Raw genomic sequence first — 25606 nt, 5'->3', positions numbered from 1 at the left:
ATGGGATTCATAGGATATTCATTTCACTGAAAACTGTCATATCAGAACAGTAATCCTAGTATTTTTTATAATTATTGGTTCCATTTCTGTAACTCTCTACTGAGAGACATTATAAGAGAGAAATTTGGCACTGAAAGAACCACAAGTTGACATCTGTGGTTGGGAACAGAGTTTATAAAATGATTTTTAAGAATAATTGTTCCATGCATGAAGTTTTTATGTCCCACAATTGAAATTCAAGTTCAAATTAATTTCGATTTTTCTTCAAAATAACTTCAATTAAGAGCCCAGAGGTGTTTCAAGATGATTGATTTATTTAACCCAGTGATTTTATTTCAAAGAGCACCTCGGACAAAAGCAGCCAGGATATTTATATAGCTGTGTGTTTCTTCACAGTCATAAATTTCATGACCATGAAACATCCCTAACTATTTCGATCATAAACATGAACCCAAATATGAAAATATTTCTGTATCTTATTTCCAAGCATTCTGTTAAAGCTCAATAACATCTTTCATGTAAAAGCTGTTTGTAAATGTATCTGTTAATTTGAATCAAGTAAGTACAAACATTTCCAAAGTGTGGCGTAAATTATAGAGCAGTAAATACATATATATATATGTATATGTATAAACATATATATCTATATCTATAGATATAGATACAATTTTAAGTTCTCTGTGAGATTTAGTCAGTAAGGTATGGAAGCTGGTTTCTTCTTCTTGAAAAAAAAAACGCCACTCTGAAGTTACAAATTTCAAGTTAGTTTCTTGAAATGTCAACTTATTCAGAAATAATTTGAAATTTTGAGCTTTTAGCAAGCTTGTTATTTGTACAGTTTATTTTCAGTGGCAGTAGTGAAAGTAATTATTACACTTCAAACCATGACTCATACAGTAAATGACACATTTCATGATGAATGAATAATGAGTAAATAGTTCATATTTTAATAATATTTCATAGTTAATACTTTGATTATAGTTTAAATACAATAAAAATTCCATTGTCGCCATAATAAGTACTAAATTATGTGGTCATTTTCAGGAAATTCTTTCTAAGATCATGTGAAAATTCCAAACTTGTAAAATAACATTTGTCCATAGTCTTACATATGATCTCGGTGCCAACAATAATATGTTAACAAGCCTTTTTTTTAAAAAAAAAAACAAAAAAAAAACCCAACAACCTACAGCAATAGGTCCATAAATTCGGCAACAGATGCAAAATCTCTTCAATACGTCGCCTTCTGATAGAACTGCTATGAAAACTAAAGAAGAAGTGAACATTTATAAATATGAGTAAGTGCTGTAAGTCCTGTAACTCCTGATTGTTGAGTTTTAAGGAAACTCTGTTTATTAAAATGAAGAAAATCAATATTTTACACACAAATCTGAGTATAAGACAAAACACTAATCCACAGGCTGGATTTACACACTTAGGAGCTCAGAGGCAAACCTTTGTTGTTGGACCCCTGTTGGCCCCCACTCTGTGTGGCAGCTTCATGATTCATGAAAATCATATCGCTGATTTTCCCACAATTCAATTAAACCAACAGCAACAGATAATGTGATGTGGATTAAATCTGGAACTGATGCGCCATGCACACGAACATCAAATGATCATTAAAATATCTTTGACTTCCACTGATTTGTTAAAAACCTCATGTCATGTGTCCCATCATCCCGGTGCTGAGGCAGTATCTACATCTCAGCGGCGATGGCGGCGTTCTTCACCCCTGCACCAATCACAGCAAAGAACACATTTGGGAAAAAGGACCTGGCGTAAATGGCCATCTTAGGGAGCGAGGGAGCAATCACCACCTCTTTCCTCTTATTGTTTAAAGTCTTCACAATCTCCGCGGCGGCTTCATCAGGAGAAACGCCGAGGGGCTTCTTAGTGTACAACACTGCAGTGAGCCGACAGGAAGAGGAAATAACACTCAGCATTTTCAACAATAAAAGAAGTGTTTGAACATCTGTCTTGCCTCCTCTGAGTTTACTCACACGACCACAGGGATTTGGAGGTGGCTGGGGCTCCAGACGCAGAGCAGCTGATGAAGTTGTGGCTGATGGTGCTGACGGAGATGCCGTACTCCTCCACCTCCGCTCTCAGGCAGTCAAAGAAGGCCTGAACAGCGTGTTTAGAGGCTGCGTCTAAGATACAGAGTGAAACCTGTCATCATCTTCTCTGAGGAAACAGCAGGGATAATCTAAACTTGTTTTCTAATCTAATCTAAACTCTGCACTGGAATTTTAAAATGTTTACATTCAAATTTTTAAAAATCGTCTTTGAAGGAGTCTGAAAACTTTGATAATGGATTGTTTTAAGTCATTTTTAATATATATATAAAAAAAAGTCCAAATCTGAATACTTGCTGCTTAATGCTAAGTGTTAATGGTAACTCAATGTTAGCGTTAGGCTAACATTAGTTATTTAAAATGAACTTTCTTCATACCAATTTGAATTTTTTTCAATAAAATAATATTTTTCAAATATATATAATTTTTAGTAACTTAGATATTTTTTTCATATTTTTTTGTGTTTATGTGCAATATTGAGAAAAACTATTGGCAGAAAAATAGAGAAAATAACACATCACCATTTCTTGCATTTAGCTACTAAGATTATTATTAATTCTGCTGTTACCAAATATCAAAGAAATGAGTAATTAGAACTGTTGATTCTTGTCAAAAATCTCGAGTTTGCTTTGTAACTGATCAGAAACAAAATACAGACTGAACTAACGTTTCTGTTGTTTCCACAGAAACAGTTTAAGCAGTTTTACAACAGATTACCTCAACATACAGCAAATGAGTTCACCATAAACTAAAACCAGTTTTTGTAATACGAACATTATGCAGACTGAAGTTATCTGATGTTTCATGAAAAAGGGAATTTAAAAACTCACAGGTACTGCGAAAAGGCACAGCTAGTCTCCCTTGGATGCTGTTAACCAGCAGCAGGTGACCACTTCTCCTGGAGATCATGGAGGCCAGCACGCCTGAAAGAGAAATTCAGCCTTCATCGTCTCACCCTTAGAAGGTCAAAGTTGAACATGTTCCCATCATCTACCTTTAGCCAGAGTGACGGGCCCAAAGTAGTTGTTGTCCATCAGCAGTTTGTCCACCTCCAGAGACACAGTCTGTGCTGGAGCTTTCACCTTCATGCTGCTGTTAAAGATAATAATATCCAGGCACCCATAACAGTCCAGGATCTCTGCGATTGCCTCAGGCATGCTGTCCGTATCTCCAAAATCCAGCAGCACCAACTTAGGAGGAAACGTCTGAAGAGGAGAAACAGCAGAGGAGGTCTGCATGGCAGCAAAGTGCTGTATGGTGACTACATCTCATTTACTTTCACTTGTAATGCAGTACTTATGATTTGAGCAATTAAAATCTGTTTATTATTAGTAGTAATAGTAATAGCAGTAATAATAGCTAACATGCTGAAAAACACAGAATTTACATAAATGTGCAGAGACAGAAATAATATAATTAATTGTTTGTGTTTCATACACAAAAGTCTTTAGAAGAACAAATGTGGAAGGTTTTGAGTTTTTCTTGACGGGTGTGGTGCTACGGTGAATTTCAGTGTAGCATCATGTGTGACATTTGCACAGTGGGCTCTACGTGACCTGCAGCAACATTAGTGGCTGTTCTATAAAGCCAAATAGTGGTCACAGGAAGTGATGTGACAGCAGAACAACAGCCAATTTATATTCGAGTCTTCTTAATTCCTGTTGTGTAAGTGGAAGAATTTTTTTTCTTATTGACAAAATGCACTGAAGTGTTGGCTTCATGTTATCATTCTTTACGCTAAGAATATCATGTCAGGATTTTGTGCCTGATTTGTGGTTTTAATTTTGGGATTTTTGTGTGGTGATGTTTTGAGATTTGTATTCTTATAAGTTGTTTCCTGGTTGGTTTCTTTATGTTTGTATTCACATGTTTGAGTTTTGTTCTCTTCTTGGTTGTGGTTTTGTTTTTATGTAATTACTTGAGTTTCTGTTTATCCTGCCTCCCCTGTGCCCCAGTGATTTGTTTATTCCCTGTTTTACTTCCTGTTTTATTTTGGTAGTTTTTGTGCTGTCTGTCTTTAGCTTTACTGTCTTTATCTTGTTATCCCTTGATTGTTTCCACCTGTTTCCACCTGTATTCAGTCTTTGTATATTCATAACTGTTGTCTTCACTGTCTGCTCTACCTCTTTTTCCCCAGTAAATTCTTAGTGTTTTCCTAGTTTTCCTGATGCTGTAGTTATCTATGATATTCAGTTCAGTTTCTGTTTCAATTTTATTTTTATAGCACATTTAAAAGTCTCAGGTACATCAAAGTGTTTCACAGACAAGCCGCATTTGCGGGGTTACAGCAGTAAAGGAGCAGGAAAATACAATTATCAGCAAAAGATATACAGTTATAAGATGGTGACGTGGCAACAAGCATGAACCAGGGAAAAGTTAAAAACCAAGTTGTTTGGAAGGCAAGCTTAAACAGGTGGGTTTTTAAACGTGATTTAAAGGATTGGATGGATTCCGACGCACGGACATCAATCGGCAAACTGTTCCAGAGTTTTGGGCAAAAGCAAAAGCACGATCCCCCCTACTCCTCCGTCGAGACATTGGTTGCATTAAGAGCCCCTGGTTAGAGGATCTGAGTGCTCTCGTGGGGATGTATAGGTCAAGGAGGTCGATTAAGTAGCTGGGTGCCAATTTATTTAAAATTTTAAAAGTGTATAAAAGGATTTTAAAAACCATACGGTATTTGACGGGGAGCCAATGAAGGTTGGCGAGGGTTAGCCTGATAAGAGGGATGAATTCATTAGAAGTGAGATGCAGGGTCCTATAGTGTTCAGGGCATTTTTGATAATGCGAGAGGGAAGCACATCGTGACGAGAGTTAGAGCTTTTCGATTGGCCTATTAAGGGTCAGAAAAGATACAGGTTCTAGGACCGTTGAGGGTTCATATTATCTATGAAGCTTTGATAAAAGAGCTTGAAGCTCATGAAACATCAAGTCTTCATGCACATCTGTCGCTTCACTTTGATCTTTTCAGTCAAACCCTTAATTAGGATCCGATTAAGGTGATTTTCACATAATGTGATTATATGAAAAACGGGTGTCTCATACTCAGAAGCTCTCTGGCTTTGTTGCATTCAAACATTTAAGTCATTATTTCACACTGCAAACTCTGATTATACTGAACAGCAAAAACTCTGAAATTACTCTTTTTATGTGGAGCCTAGTAATTCTGAAAAGGTGGTTCAAGTTAATTCAAAAATGTTTCATCATCTTAAAAGGGAAGAAAATGTAAGTTTTCACTTCTTCATTTTTTAAATTACTTTGACATTTACAATCCACCAAAGACCCTAAGAGCAGCTCCACCAGCAAAAAATGCAGCCTGGTAATAAATGCCAGTGAAAAGGAAGCTTTATTGCACATTATTAGTGATTACATCTTTTACAGTGTTCTGATTCAATATATTGCCCAAAGGATTTTTCTCGTCTGACATCCCATTGTTAATCCACAGAGTTTACTGAGATGTTGGGCCAGTCTTTGCAACCACAACAGCTTCAACTCTTCTGGGACGGCGTTCCACAAGGTTTAGAATTGTTTCTGGGAATTTTTGACTATGCTTCAAGAGGCCCATTTGTGAAGTCAGACACTGATGTCGGACGAGAAGGCTTGCGTCACAGGCTACACTGTAATTCATCTCACAGGTGTTCTGTCAGGTTGAGGTCAGGACTGTGCCAGTCAAGTTCTCCCACACCAAACTTGCTCATCCATTTCACAAGTCTCCAGCACAGACTTGTGGACAGGTGCCCAGCCATGTTGGAACTGGAAGGGGCCATCCCCAAACTGTTTGCACAAAGTTGGGATCACTCTACATGCCTAGGTTTTTTACACCTGTGGTCATGAATGTGATTGGAACACCTGAATTCAATGATTTGGATGGGTGAGTGAATACTTTTGGCAATATAGTGTACTTCACTGAGTACTTTGTCAACGGTCCTTCGGTCTACGAGCTGTTATAATCTCTAATTTCAGTGCTTTTAGACTTACCACTGTTGGATCCGAAGAATTTGCCAAATCATCAGCGAGTTCTTCGAGTTTCTCCCAGTTTTTCCCGCAGAGGATCAGCCTCGCGCCTCCTTTGTGAAACACGCCTGCACACTCTTCACACAACATACAGAACTGCTAAGAAACCAAGTTCAGTTTAAAGATGCTGTGAAAAGGTTCACCTAAAATTACCAAAGTGTGTGTGTGTGTGTGTGTTTGTGTGTTACCTTTTCCAAGCCCAGATAAAGCATCAGTTATAACCACCACCTTGTTGCGTACAGACTTTTTGGACAACAGTCCCATGATTACACCATAGAGGTAGAAAAATCCAGCAGTTAGCAGGACCACGCAGGGCACCAGGAGCACAGTGGTGGTCCACGTCGAGTCCATCTCCTGAAAAATGTTTTAGTTGTAACATGTAGGAATGAAATTAAAGGATGATTCTTTCTAGATATTTGATATATGTCAAACGTTTGACATTTTGTTGACAAAATGTTGAGGAAACACAGACACACCTCTAACACAGCGTGGGAAACTGTTAGTCTAGCCGAGAAAAATCAGTCCTCTAATGACCTCGGTTGGCAGTCAGTACAATTACCAAAGTGTAAAAATGTAATTCTGCCTTTTTGTCAGGGTTTTGTTCTGCGTCTTAGCAACGACAATGGGACTCCAGCTGCTGTGTGAGCTGTACAGGTGCTGGTAGGTGCTCATTTACAGCCACAAATGCTCTTGAACTCGTGGTTAGGCACAAAAAGCATGTTTCAAGTCTGAAACATGGATTTATGTTTTAAATTGAATATTATTTGAATTTTACTGATGCAGATGAGATGGGATGGAAGTGAGTCATTACATGCGTTTCATACCCAGAAGCTCTCCGGCTCTGTTACATTGGAATCCATCTCACCCTTTACAACCTTTTTTAAGTCTAACTATGTGTTCTTATGACTCTGAAACAAAAACAGAGAAGAGTTTTTAAACCACGTTCTTACACCAGTAATCAAAATAAAGACAAATGAGAGATCATTAATGTCTTTCTTCTGTACAGACAGTATACTTGGATATTTTAATATTTATACACAAGTTCTCATCAACTACTTGATATCAAGTCCAGCTTTTCACACTATTATTTAAAGTCTTTAAACAAATTTGTCTTGTGAATCGTAGGGTTAGAGTTAGGCATTAGGAAATGATGCCAGATCCCTGGATGGGTTACCATATCTGTGATAACCACTAGCCAGTGACCGTCTGACAGTTGGACCTGCTCGTCCTCATCACATCCACTTTTTTTAAACCAAGATGGCAACGGAGAAAATGTTCATCTCGAGGCTTAAAAACACGACCTCAGAAACCAGTGGATGACGTCACTCTAGGTACATCCATCATTTATACTGTTTATGTAGCGCAAAAGATAAAAATGGCAACAAAAAGATACAAAAAGTTACTACAAAGAGAGAAAAAAACAAGCCTGCAATAAGAGACAAAAATGACAGTAAACACTAGAACACAAAACACAAAAAAATCACAACAGGGGAAAACTAAGAAAGAAAAAACTGCAAAGCAAATGCACAAAAAAGCAATGAAAAGACAAAGTTGCAGGAAAAGAGAAAAATAACAAAGGAACAGATATTTATCCAACCGACGCACACAAAAGGCAACTGCAAAACAAAAAAATATAACAACAGAGAGACACAAAATTAGTTTAAACAAAGAGAAAAAAATGACGAGATAAAACACAATCACAAATATAAAAAAGCAAACAGACACAAGAAAAAAAAAAGTTGTGAAAAGAGACAAAATGACAACAGGTCCAGTGTGAGTCTGGATTACTCTGTACTCAGTCTTTGGTGACTGAGATTGAAAGTACGACAAATGCACAAAAAACAGCAACAAAAAGACACAAAATGACTTCAGTGTAAAGTTACTTGGTGTTTAGTCCACTGGCCACCTCATACCATCATTAACTCTACACATTTCTCATCTGGCAGTGAAGACAGACACTCGCATGTTGTATCCAACCAGGAATTTGAGGATAACCTTTCAGTTAAGGCTCACCATGCCAAGCACTGGCTGTTCGTCCAAGAAGAGTTTTCTAAAAATACACTGCACTAAAAATAGATGCTGTGGCCCTCACAAAGGCTCAGTGTCACCCCGGACTCGCCAGGTTATTCCAAAACAAAGTCGGGAAATAACGGAGCACTTCTCAGTCCCTCTGCCTTCTGAGTCTGCGGTCGAATTTTACATTAAAGCAAAGTTTCCCCACCGTCCTCACATGGTCTCTGCACTTTGCATAACTCACAGCTAGATTATAATGAGCAGCTCATTTCTGAGTGGCTGAGCCACCCAACCTCGACATTTGCAAGGAATTGAATTAGCAGCCACCGCTTACCGCTTCCTGGGCCTCTGCAGGTAGTCGAGTTTAATTCCTCTCCTGAGGAGCTGTAGCTGCTCTGCTCAGCACAGCTCCTGTGACATGACAGCAGCCCAACCGGCCAGGCATTGCAATACTTTAGGATTTGAGCTCTTTTAATAGCAGCACAGCTGAGTCAGTTATTTTCCATGTATGTTGTCAACATGGTATGTTTAGAATGACAGGTGGGGAGGAGATGGGGCTCCTACTGGCTACAGGAGGCTGCCCCTCTTCTGTGACCCATAAATAATTACGCATTGCTGCATAAAACAGCACACATACTGTAAGTATTTCTAAGCATCCCGAGGTCTGTGGTTCTTATCTTGCAGGTTGCATTTTACCTGAAATAAGGGATTCAAATTCAATTTTACTACAACCTACTGAAAACCTACAAATCCCAAATTAATGTTGTGTTAGTGTTTTTACACTAAGGTCAGCGGGTGGACCAGATATGAATTGGCCTATGTGTCTTTAGTATGACACAAGCTCTAACAGAGATGAAATCTGATAACCTGATGTGCTATTTTAAAGATACTGAGTCAAGTTTTGAACCACAATCCTGGTGCTAACAGGACTTTAAAAGCAGCAGACCACCAGGTGGACTCAATAACTTGGCAACTGTGGGGATGAAGAAAAGAAGAAAATGTTGCTCAGTGTTCACTGAAGTCCACGTCAGGTAAGCTATGTCCTAAAAGTCATTCCAAAACAAAGATATGTGTAACATGTTTGAAATGTGCAGAAAATTAATGCACCAAAACGTTAAAAAATTCAGGAGTTCTAACACTGTGTGACATACTTAAGCTGAAAGGACTAAATACCAGCTATAAATAAAACAGCAGGTAAATAATTTAAAATAATAAAGTAATACTGATAACGGGGAAGATTTAAAACAACAAAAACAATATAAAATGCAATGTTGTTTTTTGTTTTAGGATTTTAATTTCTTCTTTTGCGACCGCTAAATGTTACAATTTTAAACTTCCGCTTGATTTTATTTTGAAGGGCTTGCCGGATGCTGTGAGTCTATCTTGACTCTGAGGAGCTCTTGGATTTTGCGCTGACAGAGCGGACAGGTCGCTTCATCTTTCCCGTCAGACACATCGGAGCCGCCGTATTTTTCTTTTCACAGCAGCGTGACACACATCATGTCGGATTTCGAGGAGTTTGAGAAACAGCTGAGCGAGAATCGACAGGGTGAGTGCTGCCGTCCGTCTGTGCCCCAGTTCGTTCTGCAAGCTAGCAGCGTAGCGCCGGCGCGGACCGTTAGCTCGCTCAGTTGGTTTTATGAATGAATATCGCGACCTGACACCAACTTCAGCGCGTACTTTTCCTCTCTATGACTCAGCTTAGTTGTCTTATCTGTGCGATCATATTTTGATTAGACTTCAGCCTGCTTCTGAAGCTGCTAAATCTGTCACACAGCCCTGGACGCAGTCTGGGTGCCGGTAAGAGCGCACAGTCAATTTTACCTGAGGCAGCAGGAGGCCAAACTCCAGGAAAACCGCGCACCTCTTTATAGTTTTCTCCTGCACCGTGAAGACACCTGCGGGCAGAAATGTAGTAACACGGCACTTTCTGAATCATTTGGTACTGTTTCTGAATTCGGCATCCATTAACAAGTATTGCAACGCGTTATTAACAAATTAATTAAAAAAATAATCTTTGAGTGATGGATCGAACAGCATCACTAGGGAAGAAATTAGAAAAGGACAAAAAAATGAAGGAAACAGTTTATTTGTAATTGTTTTAGTAATAATGAGGAGTTGGAGCTGAGCTTAACACATACTTATCATCACTTTATACTTATGTCTGCGTGTATCTGCATATGTAATCCCTACACTAGTTTATTATTTTTAATACTATTTTAAAGCCTATTTCATTTATTATTTATTATCTGTTTTGAAGTTCTGTCAAAATGTCATTTTATTTTATACATTTTAATAATTAAAATTTTAATTGAAATTTAAATTTTTTTCATATTTCATTGGCTAAAAATTTTTTTATTACTTGGATGAATGAAAATTCATTCAAGTCGTGTTAGTCAAAAAAATATATTATTAAAAATATATTATGTTTCACAAGCTCACGTGCCTATGAAAATATACATGTGTGTGTGTGTGTGTGTGTGTGTGTGTGTGTGTGTGTGTGTGTGTGTATTAAAAATTGTAAAGAAAAGAGTAGAATATTGTTTTGTGATCAGATGTTCCTTCATTTGGTCAGCATATTCCAAGATAATGATGCCAGGATTCGTTGGGCTCAGATTGTGCAAGAGTGGTTCAGTAAGCATGAGACATGATTTTCACACACTTCTTGGCCAATGCAGACTGCACACCCGGTGCCACTGAGAATACTTGGGATAAGCTGGGATAACTTTATGCAGCGGTCCAACTCTCCCATCACTAACATCTTTGAATGATGTCACAGCAGTCAGACTTAACCCAATATCAATTTTGAATCTTTTTAACTTTTTCCCAGCTTCTCCAGTGAATATTTGCTATTATATTCATTCATTTAGGTGTTATTAATCTCTTATAATGCGTAATATACCTGCAATAATAAAAACATGCCAGCGAAGTTAAACAAGGTTTCCAGTCACAAAGAAAGAATAAAAAGTCAAACAGACCTCGTCCACAGCCTGACATTTAATCAAAGAGCTCCGGTACAGCTGGATCAGATCCACACAGAAAACAAGAATACCTCTTATCGATTTGTTAAAAGGTCTTAAGAACTGTACAGCCAAGAAGAAAGGCCACATTAAACTGCCACTTTTCTCAGAGATATATGATCAGCAACATATCCAAGGGTGTCAGACCCTGCAGGTACTACAGAAAGGAGAATTTCTTTAATTATCAGCGGTGAAAAGGGTAGATCTATTAAATATTTACACCATAATTATGAAGCAATTATCTGTAGAACTCAAAAGATTAAAGAGTTAATGGAATGACATGAAAATAATCAATTCTGCAAAAAGAGGCTGACACCCCCACTCATCTCCAGCAGAGCTGTTTGCACTGTCACATCCACAGTAGTAAATTGTGCTTCTACTGATGGAAAATTACAGCGATATCACAGCCTGTGAGGTTAAAAAACAACCACACCAGGGTTATGAGCTGCTGACCCATTCGGGCAAGTGACGCTGTTTCCACCGATCAAAACGAACCTTCACTAATGGCTACTTTCTTCTTAGAGTCAGTATTTTCACATTAAAAGGCCATTAAACCACCAGACATCATTAACCCTCTGATGTTCAGGACTTCATCAGCAGAGACCCTAACCTTGTGCTGTCTGTCTGAATATGTGTAAAGTCTTTTTTCTCTCAAGTCTTTAAGGTACAAAAGAAATAAGAATTCTGACTGCCATGGATCCACATCTGTTTAAAGTTTGTCCATAACAAGGTCCTTGTTGTCCATCTCCAGAGCAGCAGGTTAGGGCTGGTTGGTCACTGATGGCGATGACACGACAGCCAACTGAATGAGGAAGAAATGAAAACTGTCTGTATCTTTAAATCCAGCCACCGGTCTCAGTATTTGCTCTAGCACTGCTTTAGCTGATGTTTTTCCTCTCTTATACTTTTATATTATCCCCTAAATGTGCTGATAAATTAAGTAATATTCTTTGAAATTAAGCTGCCGGTAAGTAAAAGAGGCCAGTAAAACTCTGATCTACTGGCCTGGATGCTCACTGGGGAAAATTTTTATGTTGAACTCAGAGTTTATTGAAGCTTTCCAATATTCCGGGCAAACTCCTGTGAAACTAGAGATGTCAACTTAGTTTTATTTCCTGGGAACCAGGCTGATCTCAGGTGAGGTGGACGAGTAAAATCATTCGGAGTGTACCTGAAGTAAAGCGGTGTCGGTACAGCCTGAAAACATTTGGTTTTATTGCTCAAAAAAGAAGCGCCGCTGCTCTGTCGTGTTTGTCATCCCGTGTTTTTCCTGACCTCACAGAGCGAGAGAGGGAGCGGCACAAGAAGAGGAGTCGCAGCGGATCTCCCGGACGAGGTGACAAGCATCGCAGCTGGAGCAAAGACCGAGGTAGCCGCAGCCGGGAGAAACGCAGCCGTAGCCGGGACAGGAAGAGCCGGGATCGCCGCAGCTCCTCCCGAGACCACAAGAAGCACAGGTGGAAAACTGCATGGCTTCCTAGGAAGGATGAGTCCGTGTACACCGTGTTTGGTTGTAGATCCTCAGACCATAAACAAAGTGAAAGAAATGTTCATTTTCATTACTGAATGAATGAATTCTGAATTCAATATTTTTGAATTCATAAAGTAGCAAAAGATGTCATTCCAATCACTGTCACATAAAGATACGATACTCTTTATTTACCCCAGAGATTTGGATATTCCTGCAGCCAAAACAGTAAACACAGGGGTGTCAAACATAAGGCTCAGGACGGCCTGGCCAATGAGCTACCAGAACTTTATCTGTAGTTTTACACATTTATTTATCACAATTTAAACCTAAAGAGTTGTATGGAACGCCAGGACGCCATAATGAATTAATTAAATACACCATTAAATAATTTATTAAATTCATTTTGGCACAGTTGACTCCTTCAGGTCTCACCATGAAATAATTTTATCTGTCGACCTCACCCATCAAACCCAGGGGGCGGGGTTAACACTGATGGAGTCAAAACCATTGGTTTGGCCTGGTGGCCATTGTTTTTAGCACACAACAACCGGCATGTTGAAACTAACAGAACTGAACTTTGGAAAAACCCTGTTTGTGTGTCACCAAATACCGTTTTAATATTGTCTGGTCGGTTTGTCAAGATACAGCGTCTTTGCAAAAGTGCTTCGATGATTTCGGAGATGTCTGCCCAGCCCAGTCTCACGGCAAAAACTGATGATGTAATATTTCTGTCCAGGTTGCAGTCTTCATGATGAAGTCTAACAGAGTGAACCATTAAACTTCAGTAAAACTATGCAGTTATGAAACGTAACTTTAACCTCAGCCAAACCGATTCTTTCAGTTGTAAATAAAACAGCGAAGTAAAAATGACCCGACAGACAGAACCTGAGTGAATGAAGTCCAGCGTTTAACCACTGAGAGTTAAAACTCAGGTGAGGTTTGAAAGCTGTGTGCCGGTGATTGGACATCAGCCGCTGATAAAGCTGGTTCGCCTATAAAGTGCTCTGTTGGGAAACAAGCTCCAGCAGCTCTACGCTCGGGAAAAGAACTATATTTACTTATGTTGTGCAGAAAAATGCGCCGACATTGCGTTATATCGAGCACCGGCTGCCCAGTCAAACTGTGACTATCACCAGGTAACGTAGGCGTGTCTCTTGAATTAGCAGCAGGTGTTAAACAGCTGACAGGTGAGGAGGAGGAGGATGCATGAAGGTAAACTGAGGGTCTGTTGAGCTGATCGCTGGTGTCGTGAGAAAAATGTCAGCTCGTTCTTTATGTTACAGAAGCACAGAGACACAAGACCAGGCGGAAAGAGACGATCGTTCGGTGAAAATGAGAATCTGCGAATGCAACATGTGGAACACGGAGAGTGGAATATGTAAACAAACCGGTTAACGTAACACCTCCCCCCACCCCCACCCGTTAAGCTGGAACACGGGGGCTGTGAGCTCGGTGCACTCTGTCAGCTGACTGTTAGCAGAGCTAGTGACATCTCTGAAAACATCTGAGCACTTTTGTGAACATGTTCTATGTTGACAACCTGACCAGACGTGAAGATTCCGCCATGACATTCGCGGCTAAAACACTGTTAAAAGTGTAGCTGGTGACAAAAAAACGGGGTATTCTAAAACTGTACACCACCACCATTGCTGCCTGTTCATTCTGGGATACCTGGCTGCCCCACACAAGCAATCGATTATCTAGGATCGACTTGTCTTGACTTACTTTGCACGGCAACCAATCAAATGTTAGAGAAGCTGCATGGGCAGTGTTAACCCCGCCCACTTAGTTTGATGGGTGAGGCTGACAGATAAAATTATATCAAGGAGAGAGATGAAGGGGACAAAAGTGCCAAAATGAATTAAATAAATAAATCATTAAATAATTAATTAAAACTGTCAATAATTATTTAAATGTGTTATTAATTAAATATGTCAATAATTAAATGTGTCAATAATTAATTGTGTGTTCACGTAACCACTGAAAGGTTTCACTCAGATGTTTTTGTGTTTTCTGCGTGCAGCCACTCTCCAAGACGAACGAGGAAGAAAAGGACCTGCAAATATTGGGACGTGCCTCCTCCTGGCTTTGAACACATCACACCAATGCAATATAAAGCTATGCAAGGTACCCGACTTGTTCTCTTTGCCTCTTTAGCCTCTAAATCAGACTTCAGCAGAGCTGCAGTGAGTTTCTGCTTCGCGGCTTTGTGCTCCCCGGCTCTCTAACTCATCTGTTCTCCAACACTGAACCCCGATCTGAGCTTTGCTACTTTACATGTGGGCTGGAGAAGTCAGACAGCCTGCCGTAAATCCTGAACCAGCTGAAACAGTCGTGTTTACAGCGCTGTCTGCGTGTTTTTGCTGTTCACTGCCACCAGGGTCCAGTGTAAAAAGAAAATAAAGGAATCGGTTGCTTTGGTTTGTGTTTGTGCTGTTGTTGATCCTTCAGCTCGGCCACGGCTGCAGAGGAGACAGGTTAAAACGCACAAAGAGCTTCTTTGTAACCGGAGTTTAAAAAACAATGAAAACTGTCAGTCTGTGCTTCTCGTTCTGCTTTGCTTGATCTGAACAGGCAGTGCTTGGCTTCTTCCTCTTTTCTGCACAGCTGGTCAGCGACAGCGTGAAGTAGGTATGAAGGTTGGATCTGGGATGGCCGATGGAGATGTCTGCTGTTATTATCTAATGCAGGGACGCTGTGAGAGAGCCATGGCGCTCTTTGAGTACTGGTGGTAGTGCTGTCCCTGCTCCAAAAGCCAATCGGCAGCCAAACCAGGAAACATATGAGCATATCATCTCATTCTATAACCCATTAACATGGTCTCTGGTAGCACTCTGATTGGAGGATTCAGAGATGCTTGTGTTAATTTAGACCAAATTATTTTATGTTTTTTGTAGTTTTTTAATCAGATTTGACAGAATCTATGCTCGTGTTTGTTCTGTGATGAGCTCTGAACCACGCTGACACCTTTAAACACTCGCTGTGCTTCATAAAACTACGTGTTTGTTGCTCTGCAGTCTGACTGTGGGATATTATCCCTGAAACACATTAATAGTGGCATCTGTGTGCAGCTATTTGGCAGCAAACACTGTCCCTCCTTCGTGTTTCCTCAGCGGCCGGCCAGATTCCAACAATAGCTCTGCTGGCAACGTCCACCACTACTGGAGTAGCTGCAGCCCCGACACAAGTGCCCATAGTTGGCAGTCAGATGACGAGACAAGCCAGGCGCCTCTACGTTGGCAACATCCCGTTTGGAGTGACTGAGGTACTCTCGTGGTCGCTGTAGATTCGTACCAAACAGACCTGCTGGTGCGGCGCCTCAGGTTTGATTTCTGTCTCCTCAGGAGTCCATGGCCGAGTTCTTTAACGCCCAGATGCGCCTCGCGGGACTCTCACAAGCCCCGAGTAACCCCGTTCTCGCCGTGCAGATTAACCAGGATAAGAACTTTGCTTTCCTAGAGGTGAGGGTTCATATTACTGTTCAGTGTTTTAGGTTGGTAAAGAATATATAAATAACACTTATATATTTATTATTCGAACTATTTTTAACAAATTATTTTCTGTTGGTAGATAATTAAACTTTCTAAAAAATATTTGTTGTGTGCTTATTATTTATCTACATTTTCATTTGTTTATTTTTTATTGACCGTTGAAATCGCCCGTCCTTCTCACAGTAACATTACGTCATGTTCAGTTCTGAGCACAAGCAGCTTGTCTGAGAGGTCTGAGCTGCTGTCTAGCACTAGTTAACGTGAGGCGCACCGACGTGCTGACTCGCTGCAGGCTCTCACGGCTGCTGCATACATGTGCGTGGTGTCTGCGCAGTTTTGGCTTCTGCTGCGATTCTTCACAGACGAGCCGAAGGTTAAATCTCACCCTCCGTAACGGCTCACTGTAGGATTTATCAGATTCCTGCTGAAGCAGTTGTGTTAGTAGGTGTTATTAGAATTGTTCTTTGTTGGCGCTGTGACTCAGTGTGACTTTCTTTCCTAGTTTCGGTCTGTGGATGAGACGACGCAGGCCATGGCCTTCGATGGGATCATTTTCCAGGGTCAGTCGCTCAAGATCAGACGACCTCACGACTATCGGCCGTTACCCGGAATCTCAGAGCAGCCGGCGTTCCACGTCCCAGGTTTGACTCCGATGCTTTCTTCTTCTTCTCTTCAGAGTTATTTAGTGTCATTTAACGTCATTAAATTTAGTTCGAGTTAAAATGACCTGTTCTTACATGAAGCCAGACCTTATTTCCTGACATATACAAGTTCTTTTAATGGTGGATATTCATGTTAGCCAGGATGAGGTTTTAATAATGAGATCAGTACCGGTATATGTGAGCTAAGACCTCTGCAGGACGTCACAGTGAGCTTCTAGCTCTGCTGTGGCCACTCCTCTGTTTAGTTTCAGTATTGATTTTGGGAGTAGACTAGTTGGGATGAAACAATGACTGATGAAAATGGACGGAGATGAATAAACTTCTTATTATAATTGAGACATCACAGCTTTATCCGAGAAATCCAGTTCAGATCTGATTTAGTTCAGTCTAGATTTGATCTTGATCCCATCTATATCTGACAACACCTGTGATTTCATGAGGCCCAATGAGCACATGGTTAAAGGAAGTCTCAGGGTCTTGGCCCATTTTTCTTTGTCACAGGTCTCCCAAAGCATGTTAGTCCTGCTGCCTGGACGTCCTGGGATGACCTTGTGAGATGGGATTTAGGGTCAAGAACACCACCCCCCCAATCAGACCCCACCTCCCCTTCTGAACAAGCCTGTATTCTACACCACCTCCACATTGGTTTCTTTATTTGCGTTTGAATTACATGTGATGCTTAGTAAATAATCGTGTTAAATAGTCAAGATTACCGTTATTGACTAATCACACAGCCTTAGCATCCCCACACATTCTTTTGATTGAAATCCAATCAGAAGAAAGATAGTTTAAAGGGGCAGGAGCTTGTTGAACTGTGAGTCATGCAAAGCTACTCTACTAGCTGGAAATGAGCAGATTAGATTTTACTTCATGGGTCATTTGTGCTTTGTAAGCTCATATTTGTTTTGTGATTTGTTTGTTCTCTCTTCTCGTGGTTTGTGTAGGCGTCGTCTCCACTGTTGTTCCCGATTCCCCTCATAAACTGTTCATAGGAGGCCTCCCCAACTATCTTAATGACGACCAGGTATTTATCTGAGCGCAGGCTGAACAGCTGCGCTCAGCTTTCCTCACTTTACGCTCACATGAGGTTTTTGTCACCCTGAAACATGCGTAGTATGTTTTACGTTTCACATTTCTTTGTGACGTGAGAAATATATAAAAAAAATATGGTTAGTCTCGAGTAACAAGGCTTCTGATGGAAGTCAAAATAGCTGAAGGGACCGCATGGTGTAAAAGCACAAAATAGAAAACAACACAACATACAGTGCTTGTGCCTGTGTTCCATAATGTCACAGCTTTTATTTTGGTGAATCTCTGATTTTACATTAATCATTAAATATAAGTAAACTCCTTACACCTTTCTCATGCTAAGCTTACTGATTTAAGACAGGTAAGCAAAGTCCAGTATATTTAAAGTGACATGAATTTACTTCTTTGTGGTATTTATTCCAGTGGGTCATTATCAAAGAAAAAGTCCACCTTAAGAAGTTAAAAAAATTCTTCTTCTTTGCCTTTCTGGATTTTTCTGTTGTTTGTTGATTGGTAGGTGCCTTTAACAATATATGTATATATATATATATATAGCTGCACGGCACTAACGCATTAACTCGCTAACACGTTGACGCCGTGCAGCCCTTGCACGGGGCGATCCGCGTTAACTCGCTAACGGAGATTTGCCGCATTAATGCGGTTATGGCGTTAACGTCATTTTGACGAGATTAACGCTGACAGCACTAATATATATAAATGCTATATATACTTATATATAAGATTTATATATAAGTTTATATGGAGAATTCCTCTGAATGTTGAGGAGATATCGACTGAAATCGAGCTACAGCTGGGCGTACTTTAGTGCAGTACTAATTCTTACCACCAGATAGTGCAGTTTGTCAATTTAAAATGTAACATTTAAATGTCAGTTTAGCCTCATAATGAAGCAGTTCATCAAATAGGGCATCTCTGCACTAGCTTCCTGCATGTTTCAGAAGTTAAAGTTTTACTTTAATATGAAATGCTGAGCTCTTATGAGCCAGCTCGCAGACTCAGAGTGTCAGGTGAGGCCTGGCTGTTGGAGTAAAGTGGTTCTGCGATCAGGACCCCTCAGTTTTGGAACAGTGAGACTCATAGATATACAGAAGGATTCATAAAACACCCCATTCAGTTACTAGAATGATAAGAACATTGTTATTTACAGTGGCATCATGGGAAAGGCAAATCTGGAAATAATATCAGAATTTCCCAGAAACATTTCAATACACCCCCTGATTTTAATTAAAATAAGAGTCATTACAAAAAGTACCTTTAAATGCCTTTAAATGGAAATTTAGTGCCTGACTACATACTCACGAAAGGACGTAGAAAGTCAGTAAACAACTCCAGAAACGCTGCAGCAGCTCAAACAAAAGGTGGCCTTTCCCTTTGCTAAAGACTAAAAAAACAGTTTGTTTTGTGCACCTGTACGCAGAGAAACTTAATTCTAACTGTCCATTCTGTCTCATTTAGCCTCAGTTAGTTTGCAGAGCACATGCAGCCTGATGTCTGTGATTCTCTGACTTATTTTTTCTTAATACTTGCAGTCACTGCCACTGCGTTGATACTCACAGCTCTTTCATTTTTGTTCCCCCACTTTGTCCCCAGCTAGGGGCCTGTAAGATCGTTAAGTCTGCGCTCATAATTTGTTCAGTAGTACTCATCTACTGCTGCCATGCCAACATGTAACACAAGGCAAGTAAGACATTCTGGTCCTCACACGGATACACTCCGAGTCCGCAGGTCGCTTACAGGCTACTTTCTTTCTCCCATCATGCTTTTGGAGCGCGTTTAAGATCCAGGGATTGATCATTGAGGTTTGGGGGTTGTGTTGGTGGAGTTTAGTTATTTTTTTTAACACCATCTACTGAATATGGGATTACTATTATATGCATATCTGTTTATATATTTGACCATGTTTGAACACTTCAATCGATTGTCTGTTTTGAAGCTAAAATACCACAAAATTAAGTCATTCCAGCCTCTAAATTATCCATAGACTCCATATTTTACAGTGTTTCCCACAGATCTGAATTCAGTTTGTAGTGGTTGCGCTCGGGAGGAGCCACGCACACACTAAAGGTTACGAATAATCAGTACAAAGTTACAGACACAGATGGTATAAAACATGGATGTAGCCTATTGATCTGAAAGCCAATGTAGAATTCAGTTCAGTTTTATTTATGTTAGGCCAAATCACAACAACAGTTTCCTCAAAGTGTTTTCTATTGTAAGGTAAACCCCCTCTAAAGTTACAATATAACTTTAAGCATGCCTTCTTCGTAAAAGCCTCCAGGGGGCGACTCCTCTCTCCTCCTTTGGTTGGACAGGAGAGTGTCGACTGTATACCTCAGCAACGTTTTCCTAATGACTTTATGGCCTCGGTCACTAATTTCAGGTCTTATAGAACGTTTAGTAAATCATGGTCATGGAAAGAATCAGAAATGAGGATTATGTAGTACTTGCTTGTTGACTCTCCAGGGAGTCTATCATCCAATAGCACAACAGACTCCGACTCCACCATCTTTAACTGCAGCTGGTGACAGTCGTCCTCGTCCTGCTCTGCAGCCTCACAGTAGGTTCTCCAGAGCAGGAGAAGGACCGGTGCTGCCAGGGATAGTTGCAGTGCAGCTGGGTTAGTCCGTTGGACTGCAGGATGATAAACTCCTGGTACAACCTTTTTTCAAGAGTGATTAGAAAGAGACATCAGTGCTGTGCCTCTCCTTTAGCCTCCTGTACTGATGTAGATTTCCAAACAAAACCAGCATGGCAGCTTGCTTGGAGGCTTTCTTGCAGGTTACTAAAACACAGAAAAAACACATTAGAGGTGAGACACAAGCATCTCTGTGTTTATTCTAGTTTTCAGAGGAGTCGTATAACCAGATTAGCTTGATTTGCATAAAGTAGCCCAAATAGTTAATGTAAATGAGGAGGTGCCGACTCCGTGGCTCATCTACCAAAATGCCACCCTGCTTGCATGTATGGTTTATTCATAGATTATGACTAGGAAGCGAGGAATTGTCACTTCCTGTGAGCAGCTGAATGACGTGAAAGGCCGCCATCACAGCTTCCTGCACATCAAGCCAGGCAGCAGCGATTACATTTTCAAAATATAAGCAGCACTATTAAATCAATCCCCAGATATACCTTTACCAGCCCAAAGGAAATTCTATATGTGGGAAACACTGTTTCAGCAAAATGGGGAAATGACTCAAAGCCTGTATTTAATTGATTAACCGACAAAGTGAAATAAGCTGCAGGGTTATTGATCATTCTCAGGACTTTGAACAGTTTTATGTGCTGGTGTTGTTCCTGAGTTTTCCCAGGAAGCAGCGTAGTAGTGAGAAATCTTTACAGTGTAAAATGCTCCAGCAGTGTGTACAGATCAGCCCAGCACCTTACGAGTGACTCACATTCTGCTTCTATGTGTCGTGGTCTTAAACTGCTTTCGAGTCTCAAATGGACATTTAGAATTCACTGAGTAGACAAACACATTCAGCGGTGAGTTCTCCAGCTCAGATCTCGCTCCCGGACTCTTGTTTGCAGGTTAAGGAGCTCCTGACGTCGTTCGGGCCGCTCAAAGCGTTCAACCTGGTGAAGGACAGTGCCACGTCACTGTCGAAAGGTTACGCCTTTTGCGAATACGTAGACATCAGCGCCACCGATCAGGTAACGGTGACGAAGTGTTTTGGTGGGATCTTGAGCTGTGCTGTTTGGCTACAGGTCTGTTTGCTCTTCATCAGGCTGTAGCCGGGCTCAATGGGATGCAGCTGGGCGACAAAAAGCTGATCGTCCAGAGGGCGAGTGTGGGAGCTAAAAACGCCAATCCTGTGAGTACAAGTGGCAACATGAACCTGTGGTCTCATTTTTTGCATCATGTGCACAGTCTGTGTATAAAAGAGGAATGCTGCCAGTCGCTGGTTTTGGATTCTGCACTTTGAGGCCTCAGCTTTAGCGTTTTTATGCTGTGTGTGCGCTGCAGACCTCCATCATAGAGACGCCGGTGACGCTGCAGGTGCCTGGGCTTCAGAGGCTCCAGAACTCTGGCATGCCCACAGAGGTGCTGTGCCTTCTCAATATGGTGATGCCCGAGGAGCTGGTGGACGACGAGGACTACGAGGAGATCCTCGAGGACATCCGCGAGGAGTGCTGCAAGTACGGCACTGTCCGCTCCATCGAGATCCCCAGGCCTGTCGACGGCGTGGAAGTACCCGGCTGCGGAAAGGTGATGTTTATACACTCTGTACATGTCCAGTGAGCCGCCATCGAGGGGGCGTTGGATTTATAGCCAGAAAATATATTATAAAGCGTAAGTAGCATCGATTCTTCGGGACTCACCGGCGCTTTTTCATTTCAGATCTTCGTCGAGTACGTCTCTGCTGCAGACTGTCAGAAAGCCATGCAAGCCCTCACTGGACGCAAGTTTGCCAACAGAGTGGTGGTCACCAAATACTACGACCCCGACATGTACCACAGACACGAGTTCTGAAAGCACAGACACGTCCCTCCTCCTCGTTTTCTGTTTGTGGGCTGGGCGTCAGTCTGCTTCCCTCCTCCTCTGATCGTCGTGATCCTGTCCTTTAGAGACCAGAGCTGGAGCAGTTTTATTGCTGGACTGCAGTGTGTGTGTGTGTGTGTGTGTGTGTGTGTGTGTGTGTGTGTGTGTCTTCAGTACTAAATAACTTCCAGCTTTTGCCTGACACCCAGACTGTGAGTGAACTCATTCTGAACTTAAAAGATACTGTAGTATACATAACATTTGCCGTAGAATGAATGTGACATGTATCTTACCTACACTAATACTGCCTGACAATTTCAGAGTAGCTATCTATCAAGTATGCACTGTACGAGAAAAAAAACAACCGTCAAATGTCTGGATTTTCTTCCTGAGCACAAACGTTCATTTCGGGTTTGAAAAGCCATCGTAATGTTTCTTCCGTGGCTTTGAGAAAAAGAAAGGTGTTCATTTATTTATTTATTTATTTTTCGAGAGTAATATTTCCTGCTATATATGTCACATGTTAATGTTCCTTAAACATATACAGTGCTGTGTGCTGCTTACATAGACCAAATGTTGACTTGTTTCATGTCAGTAAAGCCTGAATGGCGACTTTGTAAATACTGTCAGAGATACATTCGATTGGCGAAACACTAAAAGCTGCTTTAATTCGAGAGTAATCAAAATCAAATTTGAAAAGTTTCAGCTGGAAACTTTTGATCAGACAAAGGGACAGTTGACCCATGGTTAAACCCTCCACCTGAGGGGTGTATGTGATTCTCATTTCTAACTCTGCACCTTTATTCTGGGACTCCACTAAAGCAGCTCTGCATGATTCTGTTCAAAAACACTGTTATTCACTTTCATCCTTTCTGTGAAACACACCATTGTAGATCCTGCGTCTTTAAGACCCCCCCCCCCTTTCCTTCCCAAAAAGCTTACCTTATTCTGATTAGCCAATTTTGGGAAGAATGAAAAAAAAAACATCAAAGTTTTTAAAAAATACAATGTGAGAAGTGCAGACAGCATCTGGGGAATTTTTTTTTATCAGATTCGATTTGTGATTCTCCACAAGCAGTTTTAATGTGCCGCTCGTCACTGAAATTAAAGTAAATTTTGATAATGCTTCACAAAAAAAGTGCCCAGAGCAGTTTCAGGATGTCTGCCAAGGTGTGAGGCTATTTTTAGAGGAACTTTGTTAGAGCAACAAATGTGTATTTGGCTGTTGTGATACTTTGTTAGGTTACAGGTAAAAAAACAAAAACGCCTCCTTCTGGCCAAGCTGTGTAGCTCCATCATTATTTGCAGCACTTTTCAGCTTGATTTATTATTGATTACTGATAACTTTGACCTGGGTAAAGATCAGAACTCGTGATCAGTCATGAAAGCTAGCGGTTTTACTAAAACTCGGATACAGAAATATTTTATACGTTGCTGCCTTCATAGGGGATGCAGCAGTGTTTCAGACCTTTAAATACGATTTTTAAATACATTTTAACACGTTTTCTACATTTATTAGAGAGCGATTCCACTTCCTGGTATTCCCAAAGGTGGCTGTAGTTCATCCAGAAGACCAGCAGGGGGCTGAGTGTGACTTTTTCAATGAACTGAATGAATGGAGCCAAACAGCTAATAAAAATGTTTATGTTGTATCTTAGTTTTAGTATTAGTTAGTACCTAGTGTTGATAAAATGTCCTAACTTAAATGGTTAGTTTTTCTTACAGGGAGGCAGATTCGGCTCATAAAATCTTCGCCTTCTGCTGCTTGACTGGGTCTCTTTCTATTAAACAGGAAGTCCATGATTGGGGGACTAGAAGTTAAAATTCAAAAAAGTAATTTTCGCTTCTTCCGTTGTTGGTTTTAATCAGTTTCCACACATCATGTCACTTTCCTGCGTTATTTTTGTGAATAACCTGTTGTAGTGACAGTAAAAAAAGGTGCAAGGGTTTAACAAAAGGTCGACTGTGTCCGTCTAACCATAAATATTCAGAAATTAATTTTCAAAATCAGACGAAGTAACCATGGTCTTAATTAAAACCACAAAGCAGATGAACACATGCTGAGAAAAGCACCTTTAAGTTGTGTAGATAGCCAACTGAGCATTTTTTAAGCTTTATTGTTTGTGTGCTGCTGTTTTGCATCTGTTGAAGAAAATGTATGAAATTAATTTATTCTGAAGTATCTTAAATCTGCTTAGAAAGTGCAGGCACAAATATGAACTAAGACACCAGAGACTGGAAGGAAAGCCCGTATTTGCACATGCAGCGATGTTCTGTAGGCAAACGTGTATTTTATTGTAATAAACAGAACACATCAGATGGTGATAAACACACTGCTGTATTTTCTACAGTTTTGAATGGTTCAAAGGTTTAAAACATGTTTAGTTTGTACGACTCCCCATCCTTCCACGCCATCGCCTCAAATAAATGCTTGCATCCACCGCCTGGCTGCTGCTGTGATGTTTTTATTTCTGAACTATCTGTGAGATGTATTTGAACATACCCATTAAATAAAGATGAATGATAAGATTATTGATATAATAATTAGTTTCTCCTTAATGTTAACCCTTTATAGATGGATGGAAAGACCAGAGGTCACTCTTTTATGAGCACCTGCTGTGTTTCACTGATTATAATGTTGGCTTAATATATGTGGTGTTAATTACTGTGTGGTCCTTCACCTCCTTTATTTTCATGAGATAAATTTTACATCCAGCTGCTCTCCCTCTGATTCTAAGTGCTGTAAACATTACAGGTAGAACTTTAGAAAGCAGTCTTTTATTTTGAAAGATTTAAGTTAATGTGATTGCATCACTGCTGTTCTGAACTTGTGTATAGTGTTAGTATCCAAATTATGAGTGTTGGTAAGAACAACAAGTTTTGCTCTGAAGGTCAGTTTCTATATTCAAACTAGATGTAATGTGTCCTTTCATTTCCTGTTTATACTGTCAAAATAAATAAAGCCTATTACAGCGCAGTATTACAGTATTAATGTAGATATGCATCGTATGACTCCTGTCAATGCAGGTATGATGTACTGATATTATAGGATACCTGGCCAATGCTTGTCTACATTTCAGAATAAATGTGCTATGTTTTAAATCTTTATTGTTTCAGCAAAATTTCACAATTGGAGAAATAAATAAAAACAATTTTTATTTTTTTTATTTTATATGTTTGTTTTTTTCATCTTCATCAGAGTTCTATGTAATATCGGAACCTCCCACATGAATATGATTTAAAACTGATTTTGTTATTATTAGCATACTGGATCTTCTGGTAATTTTATAAACAAGAAGCTGTTTCGGGGACATTAAGAAAAAAAAT

The 25606-nt window shown here is 40.2% G+C and overlaps 2 protein-coding genes across 2 annotated transcripts; one reads left to right on the top strand and one right to left on the bottom strand.

The window, feature by feature from the left end:
• Window positions 1-148: 148 nt before the first annotated feature.
• On the bottom strand, window positions 149-8572 carry dhrs7ca (dehydrogenase/reductase (SDR family) member 7Ca). The gene is made up of 7 exons (XM_085454995.1): window positions 8440-8572; window positions 6281-6446; window positions 6057-6169; window positions 3073-3283; window positions 2909-3001; window positions 2004-2153; window positions 149-1906 (listed from the first exon to the last, which is right to left on the bottom strand). Exons 2-7 carry the CDS (start codon window positions 6441-6443, stop codon window positions 1701-1703), a joined length of 936 nt encoding a protein of 311 aa, XP_085311121.1. The 5' UTR covers window positions 6444-6446; window positions 8440-8572; the 3' UTR covers window positions 149-1700.
• Window positions 8573-9057: 485 nt separating this feature from the next.
• Window positions 9058-24720, top strand: LOC146711942 (splicing factor U2AF 65 kDa subunit-like). The gene is made up of 12 exons (XM_085454994.1): window positions 9058-9136; window positions 9463-9654; window positions 12408-12582; window positions 14620-14723; window positions 15710-15861; window positions 15941-16057; window positions 16590-16728; window positions 17694-17773; window positions 21328-21450; window positions 21525-21611; window positions 21764-22006; window positions 22139-24720. The coding sequence occupies exons 2-12, from the start codon at window positions 9606-9608 to the stop codon at window positions 22268-22270; spliced, it is 1401 nt and encodes a 466-aa protein (XP_085311120.1). The 5' UTR covers window positions 9058-9136; window positions 9463-9605; the 3' UTR covers window positions 22271-24720.
• Window positions 24721-25606: the final 886 nt, after the last annotated feature.

Source organism: Copadichromis virginalis, linkage group LG4 (assembly GCF_057382275.1).
Source record: "Copadichromis virginalis isolate Kocher_CV1m ecotype Utaka linkage group LG4, C_Virginalis_male_GT1.1, whole genome shotgun sequence".
NCBI lineage: Eukaryota > Metazoa > Chordata > Actinopteri > Cichliformes > Cichlidae > Copadichromis > Copadichromis virginalis.
Note: the sequence above shows the minus strand (reverse complement) of the source record. Positions and strands in the feature narration are given on the sequence as shown.